Source organism: Eschscholzia californica, unplaced genomic scaffold (genome assembly GCF_041429995.1).
Source record: "Eschscholzia californica isolate CP2 unplaced genomic scaffold, dmEscCali1.0.p SCAF_4, whole genome shotgun sequence".
Classification (NCBI taxonomy): Eukaryota; Viridiplantae; Streptophyta; class Magnoliopsida; order Ranunculales; family Papaveraceae; genus Eschscholzia; species Eschscholzia californica.
The window spans coordinates 294018-318477 of NW_028238461.1; the positions used below are offsets into that span (position 1 = coordinate 294018).

At 35.7% G+C, this 24460-nt stretch overlaps 4 protein-coding genes and 1 non-coding gene across 11 annotated transcripts; 2 read left to right on the forward strand and 3 right to left on the reverse strand.

The window, feature by feature from the left end:
* Nucleotides 1-240: 240 nt before the first annotated feature.
* LOC147541150 (zinc finger CCCH domain-containing protein 18-like) lies at nucleotides 241-2694 on the reverse strand. Of its 4 annotated transcripts, none has more exons than XM_086638481.1 (5): nucleotides 2276-2694; nucleotides 1417-1937; nucleotides 1166-1318; nucleotides 908-1087; nucleotides 241-747 (listed from the first exon to the last, which is right to left on the reverse strand). In XM_086638481.1, exons 2-5 carry the CDS (start codon nucleotides 1551-1553, stop codon nucleotides 690-692), a joined length of 528 nt encoding a protein of 175 aa, XP_086494607.1. In that variant the 5' UTR covers nucleotides 1554-1937; nucleotides 2276-2694; the 3' UTR covers nucleotides 241-689. The 4 variants fall into 4 exon arrangements, with proteins under 4 accessions (XP_086494607.1, XP_086494605.1, XP_086494606.1 ...); XM_086638479.1 differs by having other exon boundaries at nucleotides 241-767; XM_086638480.1 differs by having other exon boundaries at nucleotides 1166-1324; nucleotides 2276-2677.
* A 1333-nt stretch (nucleotides 2695-4027) lies between these two features.
* Nucleotides 4028-6929, reverse strand: LOC147541151 (uncharacterized). The gene is made up of 6 exons (XM_086633393.1): nucleotides 6317-6929; nucleotides 5627-5753; nucleotides 4975-5117; nucleotides 4823-4885; nucleotides 4619-4687; nucleotides 4028-4394 (listed from the first exon to the last, which is right to left on the reverse strand). Exons 1-6 carry the CDS (start codon nucleotides 6560-6562, stop codon nucleotides 4323-4325), a joined length of 720 nt encoding a protein of 239 aa, XP_086489519.1. The 5' UTR covers nucleotides 6563-6929; the 3' UTR covers nucleotides 4028-4322.
* A 5665-nt stretch (nucleotides 6930-12594) lies between these two features.
* Nucleotides 12595-15351, reverse strand: LOC147541152 (UPF0496 protein 1-like). The gene is made up of 2 exons (XM_086633394.1): nucleotides 14648-15351; nucleotides 12595-14082 (listed from the first exon to the last, which is right to left on the reverse strand). Exon 2 carries the CDS (start codon nucleotides 14078-14080, stop codon nucleotides 12956-12958), a length of 1125 nt encoding a protein of 374 aa, XP_086489520.1. The 5' UTR covers nucleotides 14081-14082; nucleotides 14648-15351; the 3' UTR covers nucleotides 12595-12955.
* Nucleotides 15352-16117: 766 nt separating this feature from the next.
* On the forward strand, nucleotides 16118-21443 carry LOC147541153 (Methyltransferase MT-A70 family protein). Of its 4 annotated transcripts, none has more exons than XM_086635414.1 (10): nucleotides 16118-17154; nucleotides 17238-17475; nucleotides 19129-19268; nucleotides 19428-19461; nucleotides 19716-19791; nucleotides 20068-20245; nucleotides 20338-20427; nucleotides 20516-20615; nucleotides 20722-20911; nucleotides 21106-21443. In XM_086635414.1, the coding sequence occupies exons 1-9, from the start codon at nucleotides 16840-16842 to the stop codon at nucleotides 20871-20873; spliced, it is 1323 nt and encodes a 440-aa protein (XP_086491540.1). In that variant the 5' UTR covers nucleotides 16118-16839; the 3' UTR covers nucleotides 20874-20911; nucleotides 21106-21443. The 4 variants fall into 4 exon arrangements, with proteins under 4 accessions (XP_086491540.1, XP_086491541.1, XP_086491542.1 ...); XM_086635415.1 differs by having other exon boundaries at nucleotides 16775-17154; nucleotides 21067-21443; XM_086635416.1 differs by having other exon boundaries at nucleotides 16775-17154; nucleotides 21072-21443.
* Nucleotides 21444-21705: 262 nt separating this feature from the next.
* On the forward strand, nucleotides 21706-21778 carry TRNAD-GUC (transfer RNA aspartic acid (anticodon GUC)). The gene has a single exon. It is a non-coding gene; the product is annotated as a tRNA-Asp (tRNA).
* The last annotated feature ends 2682 nt before the right edge of the window (nucleotides 21779-24460 follow it).

Below are 24460 nucleotides of genomic sequence, written 5' to 3' on the forward strand. Positions count from 1 at the left end.
ACGATCTGTTATGCAAACGTGTTTGCAACGATCTGACAACAATCTGTTATGCAAACGTGTTTGCAACAATCTGTTATGCAAACGTGTTTGCAACAATCTGATCTGCAAACATGTGTTTGCATAATGTAAACTGCAAACATGTGTTTGCATAACGTAAACTACAAACTGTGTTTGCAAAATATAGATTGCGAACATGATTTGCAAACATGGCATATCCACAGTTAATATAACAAACCAAAATTAAAGTCGACAAAATCACATCTCTAATAGGAAATTCATCAAACACCTTCTGTCCACCTTGAATAAACTTACATTTTCCATACATTTGTAGAAGCAAAGACCAAATCCTGATAATCGAATATCAATACATAAGAGGAACAAAATTTTCAATTGTTTTAAGTTCTGATAATCAAATCTTGATGCATGAGAGGGACAAAATTTCCAATTGTTTTAGTTCTGATAATCAAATCTCGATACATTCTTCCTCCCTGAATGGAAGATGGAAGCAAACCAAATCCTGACCATACTAGTTATTCTTTCTAAGAATTTTAACCCTTTTCCCTCCTCCTTGGACCTTTTGCTGCAATTTCACATAGTGAAGAGGCTAAGAGATGTGTTTGACATCATGAAGAGGCTAAGAGATGTATTTGTGGTATGATTCGAGTAGTACTAGCGAGGGACTGCAGTTGTTAGGAAGTAGCTCCGGGGAGATAGCTAGAACGGTAGTCCATTGGTGTATCCATTTTCCTGCAAAGGTAAAAATAAAACTAACAAAACAGAAATTAATCTATGTAGAAAAAAGAGTCAAACACGAAAACACAAGTTTAAACAATGTTGCATTATATGTTGAATAACATAAGTTCTCATCACATAGACAAATTGTTTGAAGTAAATCAACAACATTTACCTGTCAGAAAGCCTAGATTTTTCCCGGTAAGGCTTCACAAGAACCCGAGCACCGCTGACAAAGTGTGGATTGTCTTTACCTAAAATCTTCTTCACAGTCTCCGGATAGAGAAAAGTCACAAACCCAAACATTCTTTTCTGTTGGCATGGAATCCTCACATCCTGAACAGGTCCAAAGTTCCTACAAAATCAGACTTAAAGTTAGATGCTTAAAAACCAATTAATTTTTTTATGTAATACAAACTTTTCAATTTCTTACATGAAGTAGTTGGCAACATCTTCCTCAGTAAAAGTGCTCTTAGCCGGAAAAGTCAAATAAATCTGTCTAGACACAGAGTCGTTCCTCTCACTTCGGTAATCAACATATCTTGGAGCATCTTCCGCCAAGATTACCGCGTGCTGCCCATGAGGCCTGTAACTTAATTTTTCATATCACAGTTAATCAATCACATGTACACATATATATATATAACATATCGAAAGGCATCGAGTAGTTGGCTATGATCACACCTGTTGATGACGCGAATACTGTTCTGAAGTCGAGCAAGAAGCTTGGTGAGACTATATCCAGCCTTCCCATGTCTCTGGCTCTCAGTTAGATACCCATCGGCTTGGAGTATCTTCCCATACTTCTCATAATACAACATTGGCAACGCAGCAATTGAGACAGGATACCCTCTTCTTGATTTCAAGAGTTAAGCCAACTCCAATTCAAGCTTCTCAAGAGATCCAGGCAAGAACATATGATCTTCATTTCCAAATTCAGATCCATTTGGCCCAAAATACTGAAACAAACTATCTGATAAGGGTTGTTCACGCAAGTATCTACAACTAGTTTCATTCTTACAATATCCCTTGTTATAATAATGGCGAACCTTCAGAGGTTGTGGCTAAGCATTAAACAAGCAGAATTAAGACTAAACATCAAACAACGGATGCATATAATCACCTCTGGATCCCAGCCGAAGTTCTAAGTCTTCTTCGATAATGATAGGTACCCACAAACTTGAAATTGGAAACAATGGCATTGCCTGCACATAACACATTACTGATACACGAGCACACAAATACTAGTGAATATCTATTGAGAACATTTAATAATACGATAATTGTACATAAATTTTAAGCATACCCCAGAGGGTGTTGGACTTCGAAAAATACGTTACCAGATCATCGTCAACATCATTTAAGAGTGTTATTAAATCTGGATATCTCCCATCGTGATTTTCAAGTACCAATTTCTAGTCTAGTTAAATTTCCATCTAGTTGTATCTCTAAGTCAAGGCTATAATCTAGATATCAAAATACCCTATAATCATAAAAAAATTATGATAAAAGATGAAATTTATAATAGAAATAGATATCTCACCATGATTTATAATAGAGAGAGATCTTTCACTTCAAGTCTGAAAACCCTAATTAGGTTTTTGGATTTGATCATCATAACCTCATTTATAAAACAAAAGCAAGAGAGAAAGAAAGAAGGATTATTATCATCATCATCATCATCAACAACAACAAGAACAACAGTAGCGACAAGTTTAGATAGAGAAAGAAAGAGAGAGAGTATTTTTTGTTGAAAGCGAGAGAGAGAGGAAGGGGTTGTTTCGTTTAGAAATGGAAGAGAAATCGTCGGCTCTGGTTCTCAAATAAAGGAAACCATGGAGATCGCCGGAAAGGGGCAACAACCCCTCGGCACCCACATCTCTCCGGTGTTGAAGAGAAATTTCGCCATAGAATCACCGTGATTCAGCAACAATGAAGAAGAAGAACAATGAGAAAACCCCTAAAAAAAATTTGAGATTGTCTGAGAGAGAAAATTAATTTTAATAGGAGGGTATTTTCGGAACAAAAAGAATTAGAAATGACCTGATTAGTAATATATCATATTATTTCAAACTTATTCTATCATTAACCATAATATTTTGGTAACTTTTACTTAATAAGAAAAGATCTAAGTGTTTTTAGTTATTATGATAATTTTGTAAATCTAAATAGTCATTTTCCCTATACATACAGGCATGTGTATGTATAAATATATTAAATTGACATTAATTGTCTATCGGGCAAACGGCGATAATATACATCCAAGTAAGGTCCATACAAAAACCACTAGCGCATCAAAATGGGGCAGGAAGCTACTAACTAGATAGCACTTGAAACCTCAATAAATTCAAATTCTTATTTTATCAGATGGGTCGGGTTAAGGGCCTTCCTCCTGAGTTTAAGGACTCTCACCGACTTGGGTGTTGATTACCAATTTTTTTATTTTTTCCACCACCCCTAAAACTCCCTAAGCATCACCAACCGACAGAGAGTAGACCCAAGTATGGACCTACCCTAATCCAATCCTTATGCTAGTCTCTTTTTTTTTTCTTTTTGATATTCTTTTTTTGCTACTTTCACTTTTTCTTCTTTTTTAGGGGGGTCTAGTCTGATATTTTTTAAAATTTGAATGGACCAGATTTGTCTGACTCACCAACTGAAACTGAAAACACCCCCTTCCTCCTTATAGGAGGAGGAAGGAAGGAGAGGGGATTTCAGTGGTTCATCCAGCTTCCAATAAAAGAGAGGTGTGGGGAGTGGTCCCCATGATTGAGAGATTTCTTGCAGGCTAACATTATTTTCATTAATGAATGAATCTGCCTTTCTACCCCCAACACTAACATGTGAACTCACATCTCCCTCAATATCTTCTCACTCTCTCTCTCTCTATCTATATATATATATAGACCTAGTTATCTACTGATGTTTTCGTTGAACCCTTTAAATAACTTTTGACTTAACCATCATAACAGCAATTAGACTTAGACAGACTAACCATATAGTTTAAATGTCGAACATGTCACTGTCGACAGCACCGTTCCTAAAAAACCAGCACCCTTCCTCAACAAATTACCCCACACCAGCCAGTAGGTGATAGGGTCGTCTTCAACAACGACATACCATCTACTTCTCTATATCAATATATGATATCATCGAACACTAACCAAGCCAAAACTATCCATTTGACATTTTTCACCTCTCGGTTAAGAATTCATTCGGAAGCAAACCCCAAATTGAACCCAACCAACAAGAGATTGTGGGTAACAAGAAATACATGCAAAATACTAAAAGGGTATGAGCAAACATTGAAGTTCCATTAGAGCTTCTTGAAGTTCTCTGTTTTTGTCACCAGTTTAGATATCTACATATAATAACTCAGGACTAATACTACTACTACTACTAAATACTGGGAACCCTCTCTGTCTATCTATAATATCTTTCAAAACCCTAGGGATACATATAACTTTACATAAGCTAAATACAGCCTGAGTGATCATGAAGAAGATGGTGTGATCAGTACTTATATTTGATGGTGTTAGCACGTCAAAATACGGAGTTTCCGTTCCTTTCTCTTCCTCCTCCTCCTAAGGTCAGTTGTAGACAGTCTTTACCCTCTTCGCAGCCTGTACAAACCCTGCGATCACCTGCAACTCATCCAATTGCTTCGAGAAAGCAATCGGATTCCATTCCGAAATTAGGCCTAAGCTTGCATACATTCTACTTATAGAAAATATAATGCATGATATGACCTTATCTTATGTAATATATTCCGATCGTGATATGAAATCGTCATATAAAAATTCGTAATGGTATGTCACCCATATCACGAATCTAACCGATATTCAAAGTAGAAAATAAGGACAATATCTTGTGTGGGTGGGGATACCTGCGACATGAAATGCCTCTGAACAACCTCAAGTAACTGCTCTTTCGTCGGATTAGGGATGACGTCCATCTAAAAATTATTATGGGAAACATTATAAGCACACATATAAAAATGATTTCTTTTTCATCTACCAAGCTCATAAAAACAACTCTCAACAAAAAAAAAACTCATAAAAACAACAAATCCGACTAAAAAATTACTCACTAGTTTAAAGTGGCGCCAGTATCTCCATAGAGCTGCCATTTCTAGTTTGCTCAGATCGACTTTCTGTAACAAAATTTATATATGAAGCTCAAGTACAGAGGCAAAATAGCAAATTATTATATAAATAAATGAGATAGAAATACGTGTAATACCGTAGAGTTACGAGCAGGTGAAATAGACCCCTTGAACTGAGAATCACAGGAGACAGATCTATTGAAGGAGGTCTTGTGAGATGACCCACCCGATTTATGTGGTCGATGCCTTGGTCTGTGGGACCTTTGGGTATCATCAGATGCTAAAAGTATAAAAATTAGTAGTTTATACAAGATTAAAGACATAGAAAAACAACCCAAGAACTTTCACATATATTAAGGAAATATAATTAAGATCACATAAAACAAGAGCCACTTGCTTTCATAGTTTACAAAATAAATTCCCTGACAGGAATATTAATAAATCTTGCTTAATTATCTATCTTATCTTCTTTTACGGATTTAAGGCCAGAATGAGATCACAAGCAAGTTTGATCTCCTATACTTAGCTACTGATACAAATTGAGCCGATCAGAGCGATTTAGAAACACCACTCGGCGACATGGATTACAAAGGTAAAACATTCAATTATCCAAACATAGAACTAAAAGAAACTAAACCAAACTAAGATCACATTCATTGAATGTCAAAATTTAACTCATTAATTTATTGAAATCGTTGAGTGTTTCATACCAAATTGTTGATCTATAAGCACTAGAAGGTCTTAGTAACTAAACCAAATCTAACTCAAATTCAGAACAATCAAACTCACCCAAATCTGACCCATTCCATTGCATATTGTCACATTCAAGATCATCGTCATCCTCATTACCGGTAGGAGCTTCAAGAACACTAAGTGCATTTCTCTGTAACTTCACTTCTATACCATTTGTAAGAACCTGTGGGTTAAAAAGCAGAGAAAGGGTAAAATCAAGAACCACTAAGATGACAAACTGACATAACTAGAACAGTAACAGATCAAAAGGCAAGAAATCATCAAACCCAATCTAAAACCTCATCCTCAATCCAATAATTGAGAAAACCCCATATACCCAGACCCTAGATCTACCAACAAACTGAATCACAAAACCAAAATTAGATGAATCCCCAATTAGATGTATAGATCCGGAAAGATCAAAATCTAAACAAATTGAGACAAATTAACCAAAAACAGTAATAAGCAACTTATGATCAAGAATCAAAACCCTAAATAATTGTCTTAAAACCACAAATTTCATGAATCAAGTTCAAATTCTTACCTAAATAGTCATGCATTATAAGATAATACAGAAATTAATGACTAAAACGACCCATATTCAGTTTAATCAAAGTGAAGATACCAATTTAAACCTACCAACATTGCATATCAAAAGAAACCCTAAACTTGAAATTAGAAACAAACCCATTTGTTTAAATTACAAAAGCAATAATCTAATGAAACCCTAAAAAATAGAATTTTTACCAGCCAATGCCATCCACCAAGACCAACTGCTTTCTTGACAACACCTTGAAGACCAACAAGAACAGATTTAGTCCTATTGTTACCGGTAACAATGACTTTGGTATGACGAGGAAGAACAGAGAGTTCTTCTTCACTACTCTCACCACCACCACCGCCACCACCACCACAGCTCTGATGAATCTGTGAAAACCCACCACCCCCTACTCCTCCTCCATTAATAACAGAAGTTTCTACTGTTTCAAGCATTTCTTACTTAAAATTGATCCAATTCTTAACAAAAAAAATTTCAACGATCAAGGGTATTAACTGCATGTAACCCTCTAATAAATACTAATGATTTTCTAATCTGAATTCGAAGAACAAAAATTCAGAAAATTATTAAACCCTCAGTGGGAAAACACACACAGAGAGAGCTCAGGGTTAGAGAGAGAAAGAGAGAAATGAAAGTGACTCCTTATATCTACTACTGGAGTATACTAGTATTTCTTTTTCTCTCTCTATTTTGCTGCAAGCTATGAATCCCGACGACCTCAATTGAACCAATAGAGTGAAGACACGTAGGATGAAGTTTGGTTCGTTATTGCACGCTTGGAGCACCACCACCACCACCACCGTGTTAGAAGGACCTCCTCTCTCTATAATTAAGCGGTTACATTTTTGGGAGGTGTTGACCGTTTCTTTGACTAGTATTGAAATTACTTAAATACCCCGAACCCTCTTAATCTTCTTCTTTGATTAGTGTAGTAGTAATTTGTTTGTTTTTTTAGTTCAGTGAGTATTAAAAGATGTTCTAAACTTAGGTATTTGAACATCTCGTCCATAAATGGTTTGATTAGTATCTTAAGGTAGGTTTGTGTATGGCATCCTTTTTGGCATTTTTCTAGGTATTTTGTCGCCCAATAGTTGTTTATGTAGAGAGTAACGAGTTTATTCAAACTAGATACATTAATGTCATCATCGTATTATATAGTAATAATGTTTCATTGCAATTACTTAGGTCATTATGTGCGGAATGAGTATAAGATTACAATGTGACTGCACGCGCTCTAGTTATGGCATTTCAACTCCACGTTAAAATTTCGGTTGAAATCACACACTAGAAAAGTCAAATGACTTGTATTAAAAATGTAATGATAAATAGACTTCCCTACTATGATTTTTATGAATTTAAAGTATCTATAATGATGACAATTATTGGAATACTTTATTTTATGATGTATTTCATATGCCAGCGCTTTGGGGAAAGCTAAATAGTTTCCGGGGTGTGAAAATTTAAAGGGATTATGTAGAATTTTAGAAATTTTCCGGAGAAATAAAAAATATTTTTTCTTTTAGTGGTCGCCGGCCGGAAAAATTTTCCGGTCGGCGACCTAATCGGAGAAGATAGAGGTGAGGTGAGGTGGAGAGAGAGAGAGGTGAGGTGGAGAAGTATTTTGCTTTCCCCCTAAATAAAATTGTCAAACAAAATTGACCAATTTTTGACCAAGTCTTTACACCTCGGAAACTATTTAGCTATCCCCAAAGCGCTGGCCATTTCATATTATATATATTATTATCAAACATGTAATGATTTTCTACTTCCGTTAAAGAAAAAAAAAACTAAACATGGACCATGGTTGTGGGGTTAGTGGGGATATGATTGTAATTTAAAAAGTGTGGTAGGCATTTTGGTCAATTAAATTTGCGGTGAAGAAAAAAAAAAAAAAAAGAAACGTCTAAATAATAATTAAGAAAAGTAACGGAAACGGCAAATCCGTGGAAGAACGTGACATGGAAAAAAGTTAATTCCCGTCAGCGGTCTGTCTTATCCGACAGACACCTGACCCCTTTTTGTTTTTTTCCCTCTCCCATATCTAATTTTCCCGCCATAACTTTTTACATCTAACCGTTCATTTTGTACTACACATTTACTGATCGTTAGATCATGTTCCCTTAGATCCTACCGTTGGATTTAATTTAAATATATCCATTTTATTAGTAATGAATATTTTGAAAAGAGATTACATATAATTGATTGATGGCGTGCAAAATATAAGGGTGGGCCCAGAAGTAGTAAATCAAGCAATCAGGCGATAGAGAGCAGAAAGCCTGATAATGATGGGTCCTCATCCCGTCCTATTTTTGCGGCCGACTCTATCGTGCTCTGTGGCCGTTTACAATTTGTACACCTCCCACTTTTATCTGTCTTTACACTTGTATTGCTCTTTATCTCTCATACAAGTCATGAAGAGTTTGAGTGTCCACCGTTATTTTTGTAATTGTTGTAAAATATTAGGGACCAATAGATTTTTGAAACTGGGTGCCAATTATTTTGTTCTTTCAGTAATTCAAACTCACAATTTAATTTTATTTTTTACAGTTATTACATTAAAAGTTCATTTACAATAATGAAATTGTGATAAGTTTGAGTTACAAAGACTATTATGGTTCATTTTGTCGTACTTATATTTAATTTGGTATATGATAAAGATTTATAAGATTACTTCGAGGGTGATCATCATCTTCAAGAGATAAATATCATGTCTAGTAGGGAGAGAAGCTAATTAGAGGGAGAAAAGAGGTCAGTGACTAGAGAAGGACAAACAAATTACTACTTTTATGCTATATGCTCTTCTTAAAGAGGAAGTTCTCAACCATTTAAACATGGAGGTTTCTTCTGATTACATTTAATTATAGTCAAAACAAGTTTATTTACGAGTAATATTGTATACTATGATATGATACAGGGAAGTATAAGGACCTTTATAGTCCCACATAGTTAAATAATCTTTGTGTCTCTTTCTTATTTGTTAACTCTATATGTTGGGTGGCTTTGGGTCTCTCTCACCCCAAAAGCTAGTTCAAGAGGTAAGGCTTCTCTCACACTTATTAATGCACCCCCTGCCCCTTTCACAACTAATGTGGGGTTAACCTAACACTATATACTACTACTTTTTATCAAAAAAAAAAAAAATATACTACTACTCCTCATCTTCTTTACCTACTTTATAAGTAGGTTCACAAAAATTACACGAGAGATAAATGATTTTTGAGAGATAGTCATCTATTATATTAAAACAGGTCAGTCGGTTATCCAGGGGATAAGTCTGACCGTTCATTTTATTACCTTTGATTAGATCGAACGACTGATATAAAATCTCCTTAGTGTAATTTGACTTAAACAACAAGGGTATTAGTGTAAACAATTAAAACAGGTCAGTCGGTTATCCAGGGGATAAGTCTGACCGTTCATTTTATTACCTTTGATTAGATCGAACGACTGATATAAAATCTCCTTAGTGTAATTTGACTTAAACAACAAGGGTATTAGTGTAAACAATTAATTATTTTTGGTTATTTGGTTACAATCTCCCACTTTTATCTCTCACGATTGCGCAATTAATTGTTTTTCTCCCACTTTTGATTATTCGGTTACAATATAAAAAAAAAAACTACCTAATACCTACGGCCAAAACTACCCACCTTTGCACATTTCTAATTTCAAGTTAAAAAGTTCCTTAATTTTCTCATGAAATCAAAACCTCCAAATTTATTTTTAACTCTGCCTAACAAATCTCCTTAATTATAGCTACCATTATACTCTCCACCTTCTTTCACTTTTAAATCCAAAATATCATAACTCATTTAATTATCTAAGAGAAATGTTTTTAATTATCTCAGAGAAATCGTGTCTTCTCGGTTTAACCTACAATTTATTTTTGTTCTCTTCGAAGGCGTTAGCCAAGAGGGATCTTCCCCGTCCGTAGGACGGGGAGGGAACCTAGTATGAGATAAATATAGAGAATAAATGTTTATTCTCTTTGAAAATTGAATTTGAGACTTCTAAAATTTTGGAATACAAGTCTTACCAACTGAGCAATACAAATTATTTATAAAAGTTATTTATAATGACGAAATTTAGGGATGGATAAAAACAAAACGATCCGCTTAAATCACAAAGATGGCGCAGTTCAAAATTAATGTCAACCTAAAGGTTAAGCGTGAGGCTATACCTAAACATAAGAAACAAAAATTGGTGACGAGTAGAGTAATCAAAGGTTAAGGAGGAAAATTATGGGGTGATTGTAACTTTGACAAAGAGGTCGAATGGTATATAATTGATGTAGATGGGATGAGATAGAAAGCATAGTGTTTGAAACGTTGAAGTGTTGTCTTGATTTTTTTTTTTGCAAAAGTGTTGTCTTGATTGTGTTTCAATTATATTTAACTTGGTATATGATAAGGATCCAGAAAAAAACGGTAGGAGGATGAATTGATCATCATTTTCACAAGTTTATTATCACGTTTAATCAGAGAGAGAAAAGAGGCTAATTAACTTAGACAAGGACATATAATAGCCAATTTAAATTAGTTTTATAGGCTTGGCTCTTGTTAAAATTTAAAAAGGAAGCTCTCATTCATTTAATTAGAGTCAAAACACGTTTAGATTATGAGATGGAGAGAAAAGTAAGGATTGGTAGGCCGCCGTTTTCAAAACTTCAAAAAAAGTTGGGTAAATTTTTTAAAGAGAAATGGTGGATTTTATTAAATTTTTTGCGACTCCCTCCAGTGACAATTGTTCGGTTTATCTGATGAATATGGAAAGATCGTAATCTTTTGATTTTGATTTTCCCAATCAGATTAAAAAAACGCCCTAAATCTCACCTTACAGGAGATTTTCTATCTCTATCTCACCCCTCCATACAAAAAAAAAAGAAATCAGTTGGATTTGTTTCTCAATTTATCTATCTAGTTCTAGTTTGAATCATTTATGATTCAATTATCGAAAAAGAAATATATATTTCTTTTATGATGATCAAATTTTGCTCTCTCTTTCTATCTGTTCTGACAAAGAAAAGAGCTTCTTCCGTCAGAATTGGGGGGATTTCCCTCCGAAAAACCAATAAGCTGACAATGCCCAACTTGGTTTGGGGATTCCCCAAACACTTGGAGAAGGAGGAGAAAAGAGTGAGGGAGGAAGACAAAAAGGAAGAATGAGGAAGAAAAGATAAAAAGGAGAAAGAGATGAAATAAAATGGTGGTTGTAGCGGTCGAAAGAGGTGAACGAAAAACTCGAAGAAAGAACTTTGAAGGTCGCCAAAAGAACAGTTTGACGACAACCTTTATCACGGAGAAGAAATGCCAGTGGAGAGTTTGGGAGAAACAAGAACAAAATAATTTTTTTTATCAACTTACCTACTATCAAAAAGGAAATATCTCTAAGATAGTGGCCGACCATTATAGTTTGGTAACTCTATACGATATCACTTTGTCACAAAACTAGGGCAATTCATCTAGGTGCTTGAGGTAAATAGGTAGGACCCACTGCATTGATTTTTCTCCATATTGAGCTTACAAGAGATAATGTTTTCTTCGAGCAAGAATGGTAAGAGTAAATGTTTTCCTAAGGTACAAAAATGGAAGGAATAGTTAGGTGGGTTTCACACCTATCAACACACATTAAATACAAAGATTCAAAATAACATTGTTTCTATCTTTCCCTTCCATTTTAGATGGTGAAGACCTAAAAGAAAACACATAATGTCCCCATCCAAGTACTCTATAAGACTCTACATAAATATAGGCTAAGATCATTAGGCGCGTCGAACAATGAGAACCAATTTCAGAATTTCTAGTTCGAAAAAACATGGTAAACACATATTAAGCTCTACCTAGGAAAGGGTCTAAATGACAGCTGAATTCTCATTTCATGTGGTTTGTGAGTCTATGGTGGTGTCTTTCTTTTCCTTCTCATTATCCGAATCAAATAGACCCAAAATAAACCTGCATCAACTGTTCGAATTAGACAAAAACAAACAATTTGAAAACAAACTCGAGTCAATTCAGACCTCGAGTTAGATTTCATATCCTGACTTATAGAAAAAGAGATCACAACCTAGGACAGCAATCCCTTAGCTAAAAGCATTGTTAGTGTATAACTTTAAGGTCAGACAGCTGTTCTAAGGACTTTAACCAAGTATCCTTGACCACTCGGTTAACTCACTATCGTTTTGGACTGTCACTGGCAACCTATGGTTTATAGGATATAACTACATACCTATCAAAGCTAATTGAAATAAGAGGACAGAAATATAGTACATAGAACGACTGAAATAGAAACGGAGTGAAGGATCTTAATGGCCGAAAAAAACTAGCACGAGTTCTAGTTTTGCTAAGAGAGAAGATTTAGAATCGAATAACTTATCAAAGATCTAAATAAATTCACTTGCACTTGTTCTTGGTTCAAAATTTCTTCAACGAATTACTACATAATGTGGTTGAAGCATATAGTTCTAGCATTGCCGACAGAAAACTATGTAGAATCCATTACTGTTAACAACATTGGAGCTAGTCAAGTACCTCCCAAACTCTATTAGAACGATTCTATTACATAATACATGAATACCCCCACAGAATTCGGGCTTTATTAGAACCGAACGAATCTAAAAAACAGGAAACACTATTGATTTCGAAATGGAAATATTACATATGCATAAACATGAGATACAACAAATGTACCTCAATTTTCTTTGTTGTCATTTATTCATTAGTACGAATCGAAACCGATGGATCCAAGCAAGCAGGCATACGAATTTTTTGTCGACATAAATAGAATTCGAAAACGAGAGAAGTGTCAATAAATCGTACCAGGAAGCCTCTTTAGTTGTTTGGTTGTTTGATGATCCTCTGCAAGACCACTGTCCTTGCTCGTCTAATATCTCTGCTGCATCTATCAGCGTTTTCGCCCAAATCTTCAATGCTCTTCATAAATACACTTAGCTTCTTCTTTATCTCCTTGATCCCAATTTTCACTGCCTCCTCTTCTTTAAGAGCAAAATCAGCATTTGCTAATAAAGATTTAATCTCCTCTTCCAATCGATCGACTAGAACCCGAATACTATCCAAGTCTTTAATTGCAATATAGGTCCCTACTTGCATTGAACTTATTACTTCCTTTTGAACTTTTAGTGCATCCTCATATTTCTTCCATAGAGAATCAAACCATTTCCCCATGGACCCAAGTGGAATTGAAGTTGCCGCTGCCAGAGCCGCTGCAACGGGCGGTGCAGCCATCACGGCCGCCACTACCGAACATATCAACACAGTAGCAAAAGCTGCGGCAAAGATAATGCTCGAGACTTTTCTCCATGCCTTTACTGACTTCATCTTCTTATCAAGTTTGCTCTTTTGAGCTTGCAGTTTCTCTAGCATTGTGACTTGATGCTTATAAGCCGATTTCAGAATCTGAAAGAACTCATCGGTAAATGGATCCCCAGCTGCCTTGAAATTCTTTAATTCTTCAACAGTTCTTAGATACTTCTTTTGTCCAACTCCATCTTCTTCTTCAAACTGTTGAAGAGCTACATGAATTATCAACTGACTGTCGCGAGCTTTCTTCAAGCATTTTTCGAGAGCCGTACAGAAGTCTAGTGTTTGTAAACTGTTTTCGAAGTACTCTTCAACTAGTTCGAAAAGATCTTGATTCTTCCAAATATCTTGTTTACAATCTAAGATGATCTTTACCACTTCTTCGTTCATCTCTAATAAACATCCGGTAACATCTCTTAACGAATCTAGAGATAAAGCTCGAACCTCTACACCAGCTGTAAGAGTGCTAATGACTTGACTTGTTCGGTGTTGTAATGCCGCATCAAAAGATTGCAAATCTGGATCGAGTTTACACGCAGCTTCGTATGAACTTAGACCCGCTCTATACTCCAATTCATTATGTAATTGAATAACCGGCGGAGATTCGCCTGTCTTTTTGCTCAATTGTCCTCCCATCTCTACAAACGAAAGATAGCTCAAACTATGAGAACCCTTCAATTATTTCTAGCTGAAAACCACATCAAATGGTACAGGATAGGAAGTAGGACAATAAAGACATCAACTTTGAAGCGAAAAGAGGTGAACTTTTTCGATCAAAACAACTAAATCATAGAAATGTGAAAACTTGATATGTTTTTTTTTTTTTTTTGTTGAACTATGAAAACTTGATATGTTGATTACATGAAAATTAGATCCTATAACAGAACTAAGTAGAAATTCTGAAGTTTTGGGCGAAATCCCACCGATGGCAACAGCGGATTAGTCCCTAGAAATACAAGGCAATTTGCTCATCAATTGTTATTTCCTATATGTGCAAATTAGGGTTTAGAATGTGAGAAATAGATGATATATTTGTAGATCATATTAGTAGATTATCTTAACTCTTAAGCTATAATAACCCCTAAAGTTATTTTTTCCAGCCGAAAGTCTAGATTACTCAAATGTGAAACTAGAATCAACATCTAACAATTGGGTATATCTTAAAAATCATACTAAATGAAAGAAATTTGATTAGCAAATTACCTGAAGATTAGATCCTCCAATCAAGGGTAAGTAATTCAAAAAAAAAAAAAAACTCCAAAGCTTTTTATGGTGAACTATACTTTCAGTTTGAGGTATCAAAAGAAATAATAAAAAAGAAAGAGAGGAAATCTGAGAGTAGAGGCAAGAAATTAGAAAGAAAGAAGCAATGTTGTTGAAAAAGAAGAAGTGGGTATTGTTAAGATAGAATCTAAAAACCGTTAAAAAGCCATTTTTGAAGGAGAAAATGACTGTGGCTTGCACGCATGAGAAACAGGAGAGAGAAAATAGCTAGAGAGAGAGAGAGAGAGAAAGAGAAAGGGAGGGGGATGGAAAACGCGGGAAGTAATGTCTTTTTCTTGTTCAATCACAGTTTTAAGGCGAAAAGCAACGGTTACCAATTTAGCTTAAGACTATAAGAAGATGATGATGATGATGAAGAAGTGTTCAATCAATCTATAACCCCACAACACAAAACAATCTTTTCTTTTCTTTTTTTTTTTGCTTTTGACAAAACCTTTGTTGAAATCAATCAATGCTTTTAAACACAAGGAAATAAAGGAGAGAAAACAAACAAACAAGTAAATTGGACCGGTACCTCAACAAAAAAAAAAAAAGTAAATTGGACCGCCAAAAAAAGATTGTCAAATGAAAACAGAGATCTAAAGAGAAAGAGAGAGAGAGAGAGAGAGTATTTCCTAACCCACTTACCCATCCCCAAAGCCAAAAGCAAAGCTAGAGAGTAAGTGGGAAAAAGCTTTTACTCATTTGATGTCTGAATTAATTAGAATTACAATAGATTTATATTTAACATTTGATGTTTACTGTCTTGTTCATTTGAATAGACCATTGAAACTTTTTTTGTTAAGGAATAGACCATTGAAACTGAGGTTAAGTATGTCATACATAGACACATAGAATAAAGTATGTTATTGAACATATAGTTTTTTTTTTTTTTTTTGATGAGAGATTGAACATATAGTTAGTTGTATTTAAACAAATTACTTCATTATTCCAATCACAAATAATCTGATTTGATATCGACACTATCCCATCTCTCTTCATAATCCCAATTATGCGTGGTTGGACATAGTATCCGCTGTCAATATGAAATACTAACTAATGCCTCTTTAGATTTTTACATCGAGCCATCGAGGGGGGGAACCTGTCATTGTGAATGAAGATAGGGATATTTTGGTAATGAATGTAATTTTAGGGTTTAGATGTGGTGTGTGGGGGAGGAAAGCTGAATTACCGTACACTTTGCAACCTGTAATTGGTTGCTGGACTTCTCAGATTTTCTAATCTGCCACGCTACGTCACTCTTTTGTCAGGCGTCTCTCTCTCTCACCAACCCACCTAACTATGCCCATCCCTATTCCAACCATTTACACTTTTGACACCCACATTTGTCTCCCCCCTTCAGAGAACAAAAAAAATCACACACATTAACGCATAAATAATATGTCCATTGATATGATTCCTACTTTTGATGATTCTGATATGTTAAATAGGGAATCATATCAGACTACATAGAATTTCTGTATGTAATTGTTTTAATTTTTCATATTCTCTAGCATCACTCTTTATAAAACGTTTTGCGCGTCGATAAACTTATTTTATGCTCCATTGAGACTTATGAAGCCCATCAACGTCAAACATAAAGGATTTGGGTTACGAAATGAAGTGATATCGGCCCATTTATTTAATTCGCACTCACTATTTATGAATCCATTTATTTTGCACTCACTATCATTAACCAATTTATTACCAAGTCAAATTATTACCCAAATTTCGACATCATTTTCGTCGGATGAAGATCACCGGCCAATAACCGAATAGCAATTTTCACCGTAGAAATCTTATTTTTGTCCTCTCCAATCTCCACCGCCAATGGTTTGAATGGTTAGAAAACAAATCAAGGCAAATTAGTTTGGTCTGTTTTCGTCGTGGATTACTGAAACGCTTAAATCAAACCAACTGATATTAGTGAAAGATGCTAGGAAGCAAGAAAAACCAGACAGATTCTAGGAAGAATTTCGACGTGGATCGTCTAGTGTGGGCCTATTTTAGGCCGGCCCAGTCGACTAATCAAAGGCTCTTTAGGTGTAGACGTGTAGTCCAATACCCGGTTGAAAGCTTTATAGCGAGTCACTCCTTCTGGTTCATCGTCACTTTAATCTTAAAAAAAAAAAATGGCGGAAACAAAAGCAAACGACGAAAAAACATTCAAACATTTCTTAAAATCTGGTATTTACAGTTTCAATTCAACCTCTAATAATAATATTGTCTTCATGGATTCTGTTCGAGTTCTTAATCGTTCATACACTCACCACTCACTTTCTCCTTCTACTTATTACTCTCGTTTCTTCCCATCATCATCATCATCATCTAATCATGACGACAATGAAGAAAAAACTAGGGTTTCTACTAACCCCAGAAAACGAAAAAAGGGTAGATCTTCTTATTCTCTTAACGAAAGAGAATTATCAGCAAATCAACGTCATCAGGTAAATTAACTCCCCCATTTTCTTTTCTATACCAATTTGATTTTAGTTCTTATCTTCTTCATGATAAGTAATTTGGGTATCAGGAAGCAAGGCCAATACTATTGAGAGCTCATGAAGTTTTACTAGAAGCTAAAGAACTTCTAATGTTTATTCGTAATTTAAAGAGTGATGGTATTTCTTCTTGTGTTGACATTGAAGAAGAAGAAAAAGAAGAAGATTTGAAACAGTCTTTAGTTGAGCTTGGAAATGTTTGGCAAGCTCCTTTGTATGAGATTTCTATATATTATCATCATGAAAGTAAGCCAACCCAAGAAGATGAAGGTATTTCTCAATCAACTTGTCAAAAAAAAAAATGTCATCTTATTTCATTTATGTTTTAGTATAGATGGTATGCAACTATTATTAGTACTATCTTTGATATACACCATTGAAATTAGATTGCCCCATATTCAATATTCGGAGAGAAATTGGAAGATTTTCCCGTTTGTGTTTCCCCTTCGTTTACAACTAAATTATCATTGTTTCTAAACTGATTTATAGATAATAGATGAATCTATAGGATTCGACTAGAAGAAATCCCAAACCAAGTGGTTGAATTGAGGCAAAATTACCGCTCTTAGTATTATGGAAAATATTATTGGTACAATTAGTTTTGGGTATATTAATGGAAATTGAAATGTCTAAGATCTAGCATCAAATACTTAGAGTCGCATGCACAAATCTAATATGGATTAGTTTGAGGTTGTAGAAACATATACCTTACTCTCACTTCCCTTAACAATAAGAATAAGAATATGCTCCTTCCTGTATGAAGATCAAGAACTTCAGACGAGGTTCCTCTACTTGAAGCACACGAGCTCGACACCTTGATCGGGAGGTTAGCTAGAACAACGATGAAGACTTTATGATGGTAATCCTTCGACTTAAAGAACTAGGAAACACCTCTCTTTCAATTGAATGACTAAAATAGTTTCTCTCTCTCTCTCCCTTAGATTCGGCTAGGGGAGAAGAAAGATAATAATCAACTTGTGTTGCTAACCCCTTTGTGACCGAATTGCCTTGTTACCCTAAGCTTCATCTCTTGGTTATATTTATAACCTAGGCAAGTAGGCATTAAGCCTTAGGGTGGTAGGAACAGGCGGTGCCGCGGTGGAACATAGGCCAGCAGCCTTATGCTGTCCCGAGGTCCAGTCCTAGTAGGACTAGGACTTCCCGCATGGGCATGGGCTCCGCAACCCGAATCTACCTTGCCCTGGTCTCTGTAATCAGTCGGGCCATGCAGGCCGTGCCTAGACCAGGTAAGTGCATCCCTATGCCCGACACTATGCCGGGCTTCTCGTCTTCACCACCTTGACTCGAGACTAGAGCTCTCAGACACTTTGGCCGAGACTCACACCTTCGCCTTTCTAGTCGCGTTTGTGGATCAAGTTTGATGTTCTAAATGTGTTATCTGCTGTAGGATTCAGTCACCATTAGCCGCAAACCAACCACTTGACTCACAAATTGTAGTTGGTTTATAGCTAAATACTACGACCATAAAGTGACTGAACTTGATGATCTTCATCAACCAATCCTTACGACCATTTGATCGTATTGCCATCTTGATCAGAAGACATTTTCTTCAGTTAGTGCTAATTATATGCCTAAAGTTCAAGGTCCAAGTACCAAGCTACGTATTATCTTGCCCTCGGAGTGGAATATGATCCATTTGTAGGAATATTTTTACATGGAAAAGATTCACTATTGACTGAGAATATAACATCTTAATGTTCTCTAGTCATCGTCAATTGGTTTTGGTTGGATGACTACAAAATTAACACCTTCTTGTGTCTCTAAAAAAACGGGAAAACGTGATGAAGTTACGTTGTGATTCTTTGGCTTGCACTTGGTCCCAGTATCTCGTCACTTAATGTTTCATAAGTTGGTATAGAATTTTGGATCTTATTAACTTTTACTTGCTTGATGGTGATTCAGGATCTTCCCTTACCCAATACGCCGAACCAGAATTGGTGCCAGTTTTTAATAACTTAGTTGTGAATGAAACTTGTTTTGATGCGGAGGCAGGGTTTCTTAACAATCGATATGTAATACCCGCACAGAGCTGCTTCTATATGGTATAATATCTGAGTCCCATTTTCATTTACTATATAGTATCAAGTGAGTTTTCTCACTAATATCTTGCACGGTTAGTTTTTCTATTAATTATTTTTAGATGTTAGGTCTACATGTTCTTATATATTCTTATATTCTCAATGTTTCTAATCATGTGGAAGTCTGACTTGAAGCAGATTCATGACCTGATTCCTGGTAATTGCCACATACTAATCTCTTTTCTGTACCTTAAGTCAATTTCTGTAACTTTGAGGGTGGACATAGTAATATGAGTACATGAACTTATGTACTCTTTTTTTCTCGGTAAGGCACACAAGTAGCAAAAAATCCATTGTTTAGAAACTTCCTAAAAGGAACAGAGCTGCGTATCTACTGGCAGTGGTGCAAAGCGCATTTCCTTTTCTAGTTGTACTTACTGCTTATTGAAATTTAAATGACTAACCCTGCAGCTAAGAATGACAATGGGTTCAATCTCATTGTGATTGATCCACCGTGGGAAAATGGAAGTGCGAGCCAGAAGTCAATGTAAGTATCATTTTTTATTTGTTTTTGCTAAAGAAAATATGGTGGATATTCTAATTATCTTCCATTGGGAAAGAAGTAGCTATCTTTGTGAAGTTATATATGATTATCATACTTACATAATGCTCCGGACCCATTCACTTTACTCTCATTTGTTACACACCAAAGTTTAGTTTTCGCGGATATTGTCTTCGAACTAACCAGATCTTGTACTATAAAAGTTCTTGCATTTTCTGTTCATACGTGACTGACTTTTTTGTGATCGCCTCGGCAACTCAGGTACCCAACATTGCCTAATCGATACTTCCTATCCCTTCCTATTAAGCAATTAACGCATACTAAAGGAGCCCTTGTGGCTCTATGGGTGACAAATAGAGAGAAATTGCGGATTTTTGTAGAAAAAGAACTTTTCCCCACCTGGGGTGTTAATTATGCAGCTACCCTTTTCTGGTTAAAGGTAATTTTACTTAGTTTTACCCGTAAGTTTAAGCTTGTAAACAGCAATATCACATCCGCTATTTATTTATTTGTGGTTGTTAGTGAATACAGGTTAAAGGAGATGGATCGTTGATCGGTGAATTAGACCTCTTTCACCACAGACCATATGAATGTCTTCTTCTAGGCTATTGTCATGGGGAAGTGAGTTGTTTTCCTCTGAAAGATGCATCTTCTCTAAGAACCGATTCTCCTTTATCATGGTAATGATGTTTCGGTGAATTGTATGCAGGAAATGGATCCTCCGCTTCTTTCTACAAGGAAGCCTCTTCAAGAAAACCAAGTAATTATCAGTGTCCCCGGAGAGTACTCAAGGAAGCCTCCAGTTGGGAGTATCCAACTACATACTTATAACTGTTGGTCTTATATGCTTTCTATACTTGTCTATCTCTAACGATGATTGTGGGAAGCCCTTTCCATTTTCCTTGACGTTGTTAGAGTTGCTATTGGATTATGTACCAGGACCCAAACCGGCTCGATGTATAGAGCTATTTGCTAGAGAACTGTTTGCTGGATGGACTTGTTGGGGAAATGAACCTTTACATTTTCAGGAGTCCAGAAATTTTGTGAACAGGAAAAGCAACGAGTAGTACAACAAAGCTACAATACAAAAGAAAAGGTTCCAGAGGTACATTTTCACACGTAGAAGCTAGTCAGTCATATTTATAATAATGCCCTTTTCGTTTATAATGTCTGTAGCCTCGAGGAAGTTTTAGGTTGAATCACATAATAATACTAACGAGATACCCACATCTTATTTTTCCGTGGTTTTACCTCAACAAGATTAGAATCGAATCGTGTTATTGATGGCATGTTTCTCAGATGGGGTTTTGTTGTTAAAGAGAGTATTAGTGGCAAAGATGGTTGGCTAGGAGGGTTTGAAATTGGAGCTGCAGTGGTGTACTTGGGAGAAGCATTGGTATATATATCATCAGGAAGCATTTGAAGATCAAGAAGCTCTCAGTTGTATTCTCTTAGCTCAAAAGAACAAATTTCAATTTCGAAGAACATTTGTTTTAATATATAAATTTAGTAGAGATGTAAAAACTCAAATTATACAAGTAAATTACATATGAGTAGAACTCAAACTCTTTCAAATATTATGAAAAGACAATATGTATGATGTTTTGCTTTTGTGAGTTAAAATTCAATTTGTCAAACTTCTTCATAGTGTATGTCTATACTCCCTTTGTAGCCACCGAACCCACCCGAATATTGTGCAGAAGGAAAGATTGATTATGTGAAATCCTGACATAATTCTTTCACTTGATAATCTTATCGTTGACCCCAGAGGGCAGAGGTTACAAGGACTTACTTCTATGCGAAAAAAAAAATGTTCCATTAGAAATGACCTGAAGGTGATACTATAAACTAATTGTATGACTTGATTGATAGATTTAAGATAGGACCTTAAACAACGAAGTCGTTGTAGTATAGTGGTAAGTATTCCCGCCTGTCACGCGGGTGACCCAGGGTTCGATCCCCGGCAGCGGCGAGTTTTTTGTTTTTCATTCAAATGTGAAATATGAATGTGGTGGATCCAATAAACAACTATTTATCTATCTAGATTGATTTTCCTATAGTAACCAACAAGTTGATGATTCCAGCTGGGGCAATCCTGTAAACAAGGTCCTATTTGCTTAATGGGCCGGTCCAAGCCACAGATAAAGTCAATTCGGCTATCTGTGGGCTGTGGCTAGTGACATGACGTGTGGCTGTGGGAACTCTATTTGGATAAGGCCATAAGTAAGGGGTATCTTAAAATGGACCCATTTTAATATTCTATGCACATTTTCTAATTAAAGAACTTTGTAAAATAATGTAGTGATTGCGTGATAGTTTTCCAAAAGGACACTTTGGGAATAGTAAATTAATCCCATTAGGGCTTTGGACTTGCCATGTGCCCAACTCTCAAAACTTTATTTAAGTACTGTATATTTTTCATTCAATGATTTGTTTACATACTTCATCTCATTCAATCATTCTCTTACAATTTGACCTATATACCCTTTTTAACTCATCACAGTAATGACCACATCTTGGATCATACTTGCTTTTTTTTTTTGGGTTAATTCCGTTTTGGCTTCCGATTTGTGACCAACTGGTCGTTTTGGCCCCCATAAGTAACCGGCAGTTCGTTTTGACCCCAAAAATTTCTTATTTGGCCCCAAATTTTATCCAACCTCCCAATTCTACCCCGGTGGCATTTCTGTAATTTTTATTTTTTTCTTTTTGTTTGTCCACCTCATCTAATCTCTCCTCCACCACACCACCTCCTCTTCACCTCACCCTTCTTCTCCGGCGGGATGTTGCCGGCCGGAATAAAAAATTCCGGCCGGCCACTTTATTAAAAAAAAAAAAAAAAATTCTCTCTCTTCTTCTTCCTCTCTCTTCTTCCTCCTTTCTCTCTCTTCTTCTTCCTTCCTCTCTCTTCTTCCTTCTTTCTCTCTCTCCTCTCTTTATCTCTCTCTATTCCGGCGAAGGATTACCTTCGCCGGAAAATTCTGGATCTGGGGTTTCCCCAGATCCCCTTCGTCTGGGATTCCAGACGAAGAGGAGTTTCTTCGTCTAGAATCCCAGACGAAGAGACTCCTCTTCGTCTGGAATCCCAGACGAAGAGGATCTGGATCTGGGGTTTCAAACCCCAGATCCAGAAATTTCTGGCGAAGGTAAACCTTCGCCGGAATAGGGAGATATAAAGAGAGGATGGAGAGAGAGAGGATGGAGAGAGAGAAGATGAGGGGAAAAGAGGAGAGAGAGAAAGGAGGAAGAAGAGAGAGAAAGGAAGAAGAAGAGAGAGAATTTTTTTTTTAATAAAGTGGCCGGCCGGAATTTTTTATTCCGGCCGGCAACATTCAGCCGGAGAAGAAGGGTGAGGTGGAGAGGAGGTGGTGTGGTGGAGGAGTGATAAGATGAGGTGGATGATAAAGAAAGGTGTGATGTGGTTTTTCTTTTGTTTTTAACCTTTTTCACAAATAATTCTGTTTTGGCCCCCGATGATAATTTCGTCAAAAATTTAGCCCTTGGGGCTAAAACGAACTGCCGGACACTTATGGGGACCAAAACGGCCAGTTGGTCACAAATCGGGGGCCAAAACGGAATTAACCCTTTTTTTTTAACTTGGATCATACTTGTTGAGACGTTAAGGTAATCATCTAATATCTCTTGTAATCCTTTTGGTGGAGAACAATTATTGGATTCAGATTTGTCGACTTGGTTAAAAGTTACATTCTTCTTTATCAATTTAAATATTGAAAATTTTAAATCTTATTGAATCGTTTTAAATTTAAATAAAATAATGAAGACTAGTGCATTTTCGAATTTAAAATCTAAAAGTCTTCCAATAGATTTAGTCTAATGAAAAGTCTTCAAAATTTAAAATACATTATATCACTTTTTTTTGTTGAAGAAATACATTATATCTTTCAAAAAAAAAAAAAAAATACATTATATCACTTTTTTTTTGAAGATACATTATATCACTTAAAAAATACATTATAATATTGTTGGAAAGAATAGTTCTCACATTTTACCAAATTCTATCTTTACGAACTTGTGGGGTGAATATTCTTCAGATTTGTATTATTGAAATGTAAAGTAATTTTTATATTTATGTATATTACACTAACACTAGTTTTTCGATGTTTTGAGACCATGTATGATTTATTGTCTTAATACCATTGTCTATTACTCTCGAACCTATAGTTTCAAAACATTTTTTGATACAGAAGTAAAATATACAGTTATACATCATACATTGTGTTACTTAGATATATCGTTGGAATGAAATATGCATACAACTGTCATGAACTGTCTTAAAATTCCTACAAACTATCGTCTACCCCCTTGACTATTAAGTCGGGAGCATATCGAACTTGTGACATGTGAATTTTCGATATAAATGGGCTACCCTGAGTGTAGGCCTGTAAACGGTAGCTTATCGGATCGGATATAGGCATATCCTTATCCGATAAGCTATCCGAATACCCGAATCTGATAATTATCCGACGGATATTAGAAATCAATATCTGAATTTGAATCCGATAATATTAACAAATATCGGATAATATCCGATATCCAAAACTTTAACAAAATTTCAAATTTGTTCTTTAAATTTTTAACCATTAGATCTAAACAATAAATCTCAACCACACAATTTATACGTTGTTATGAATAA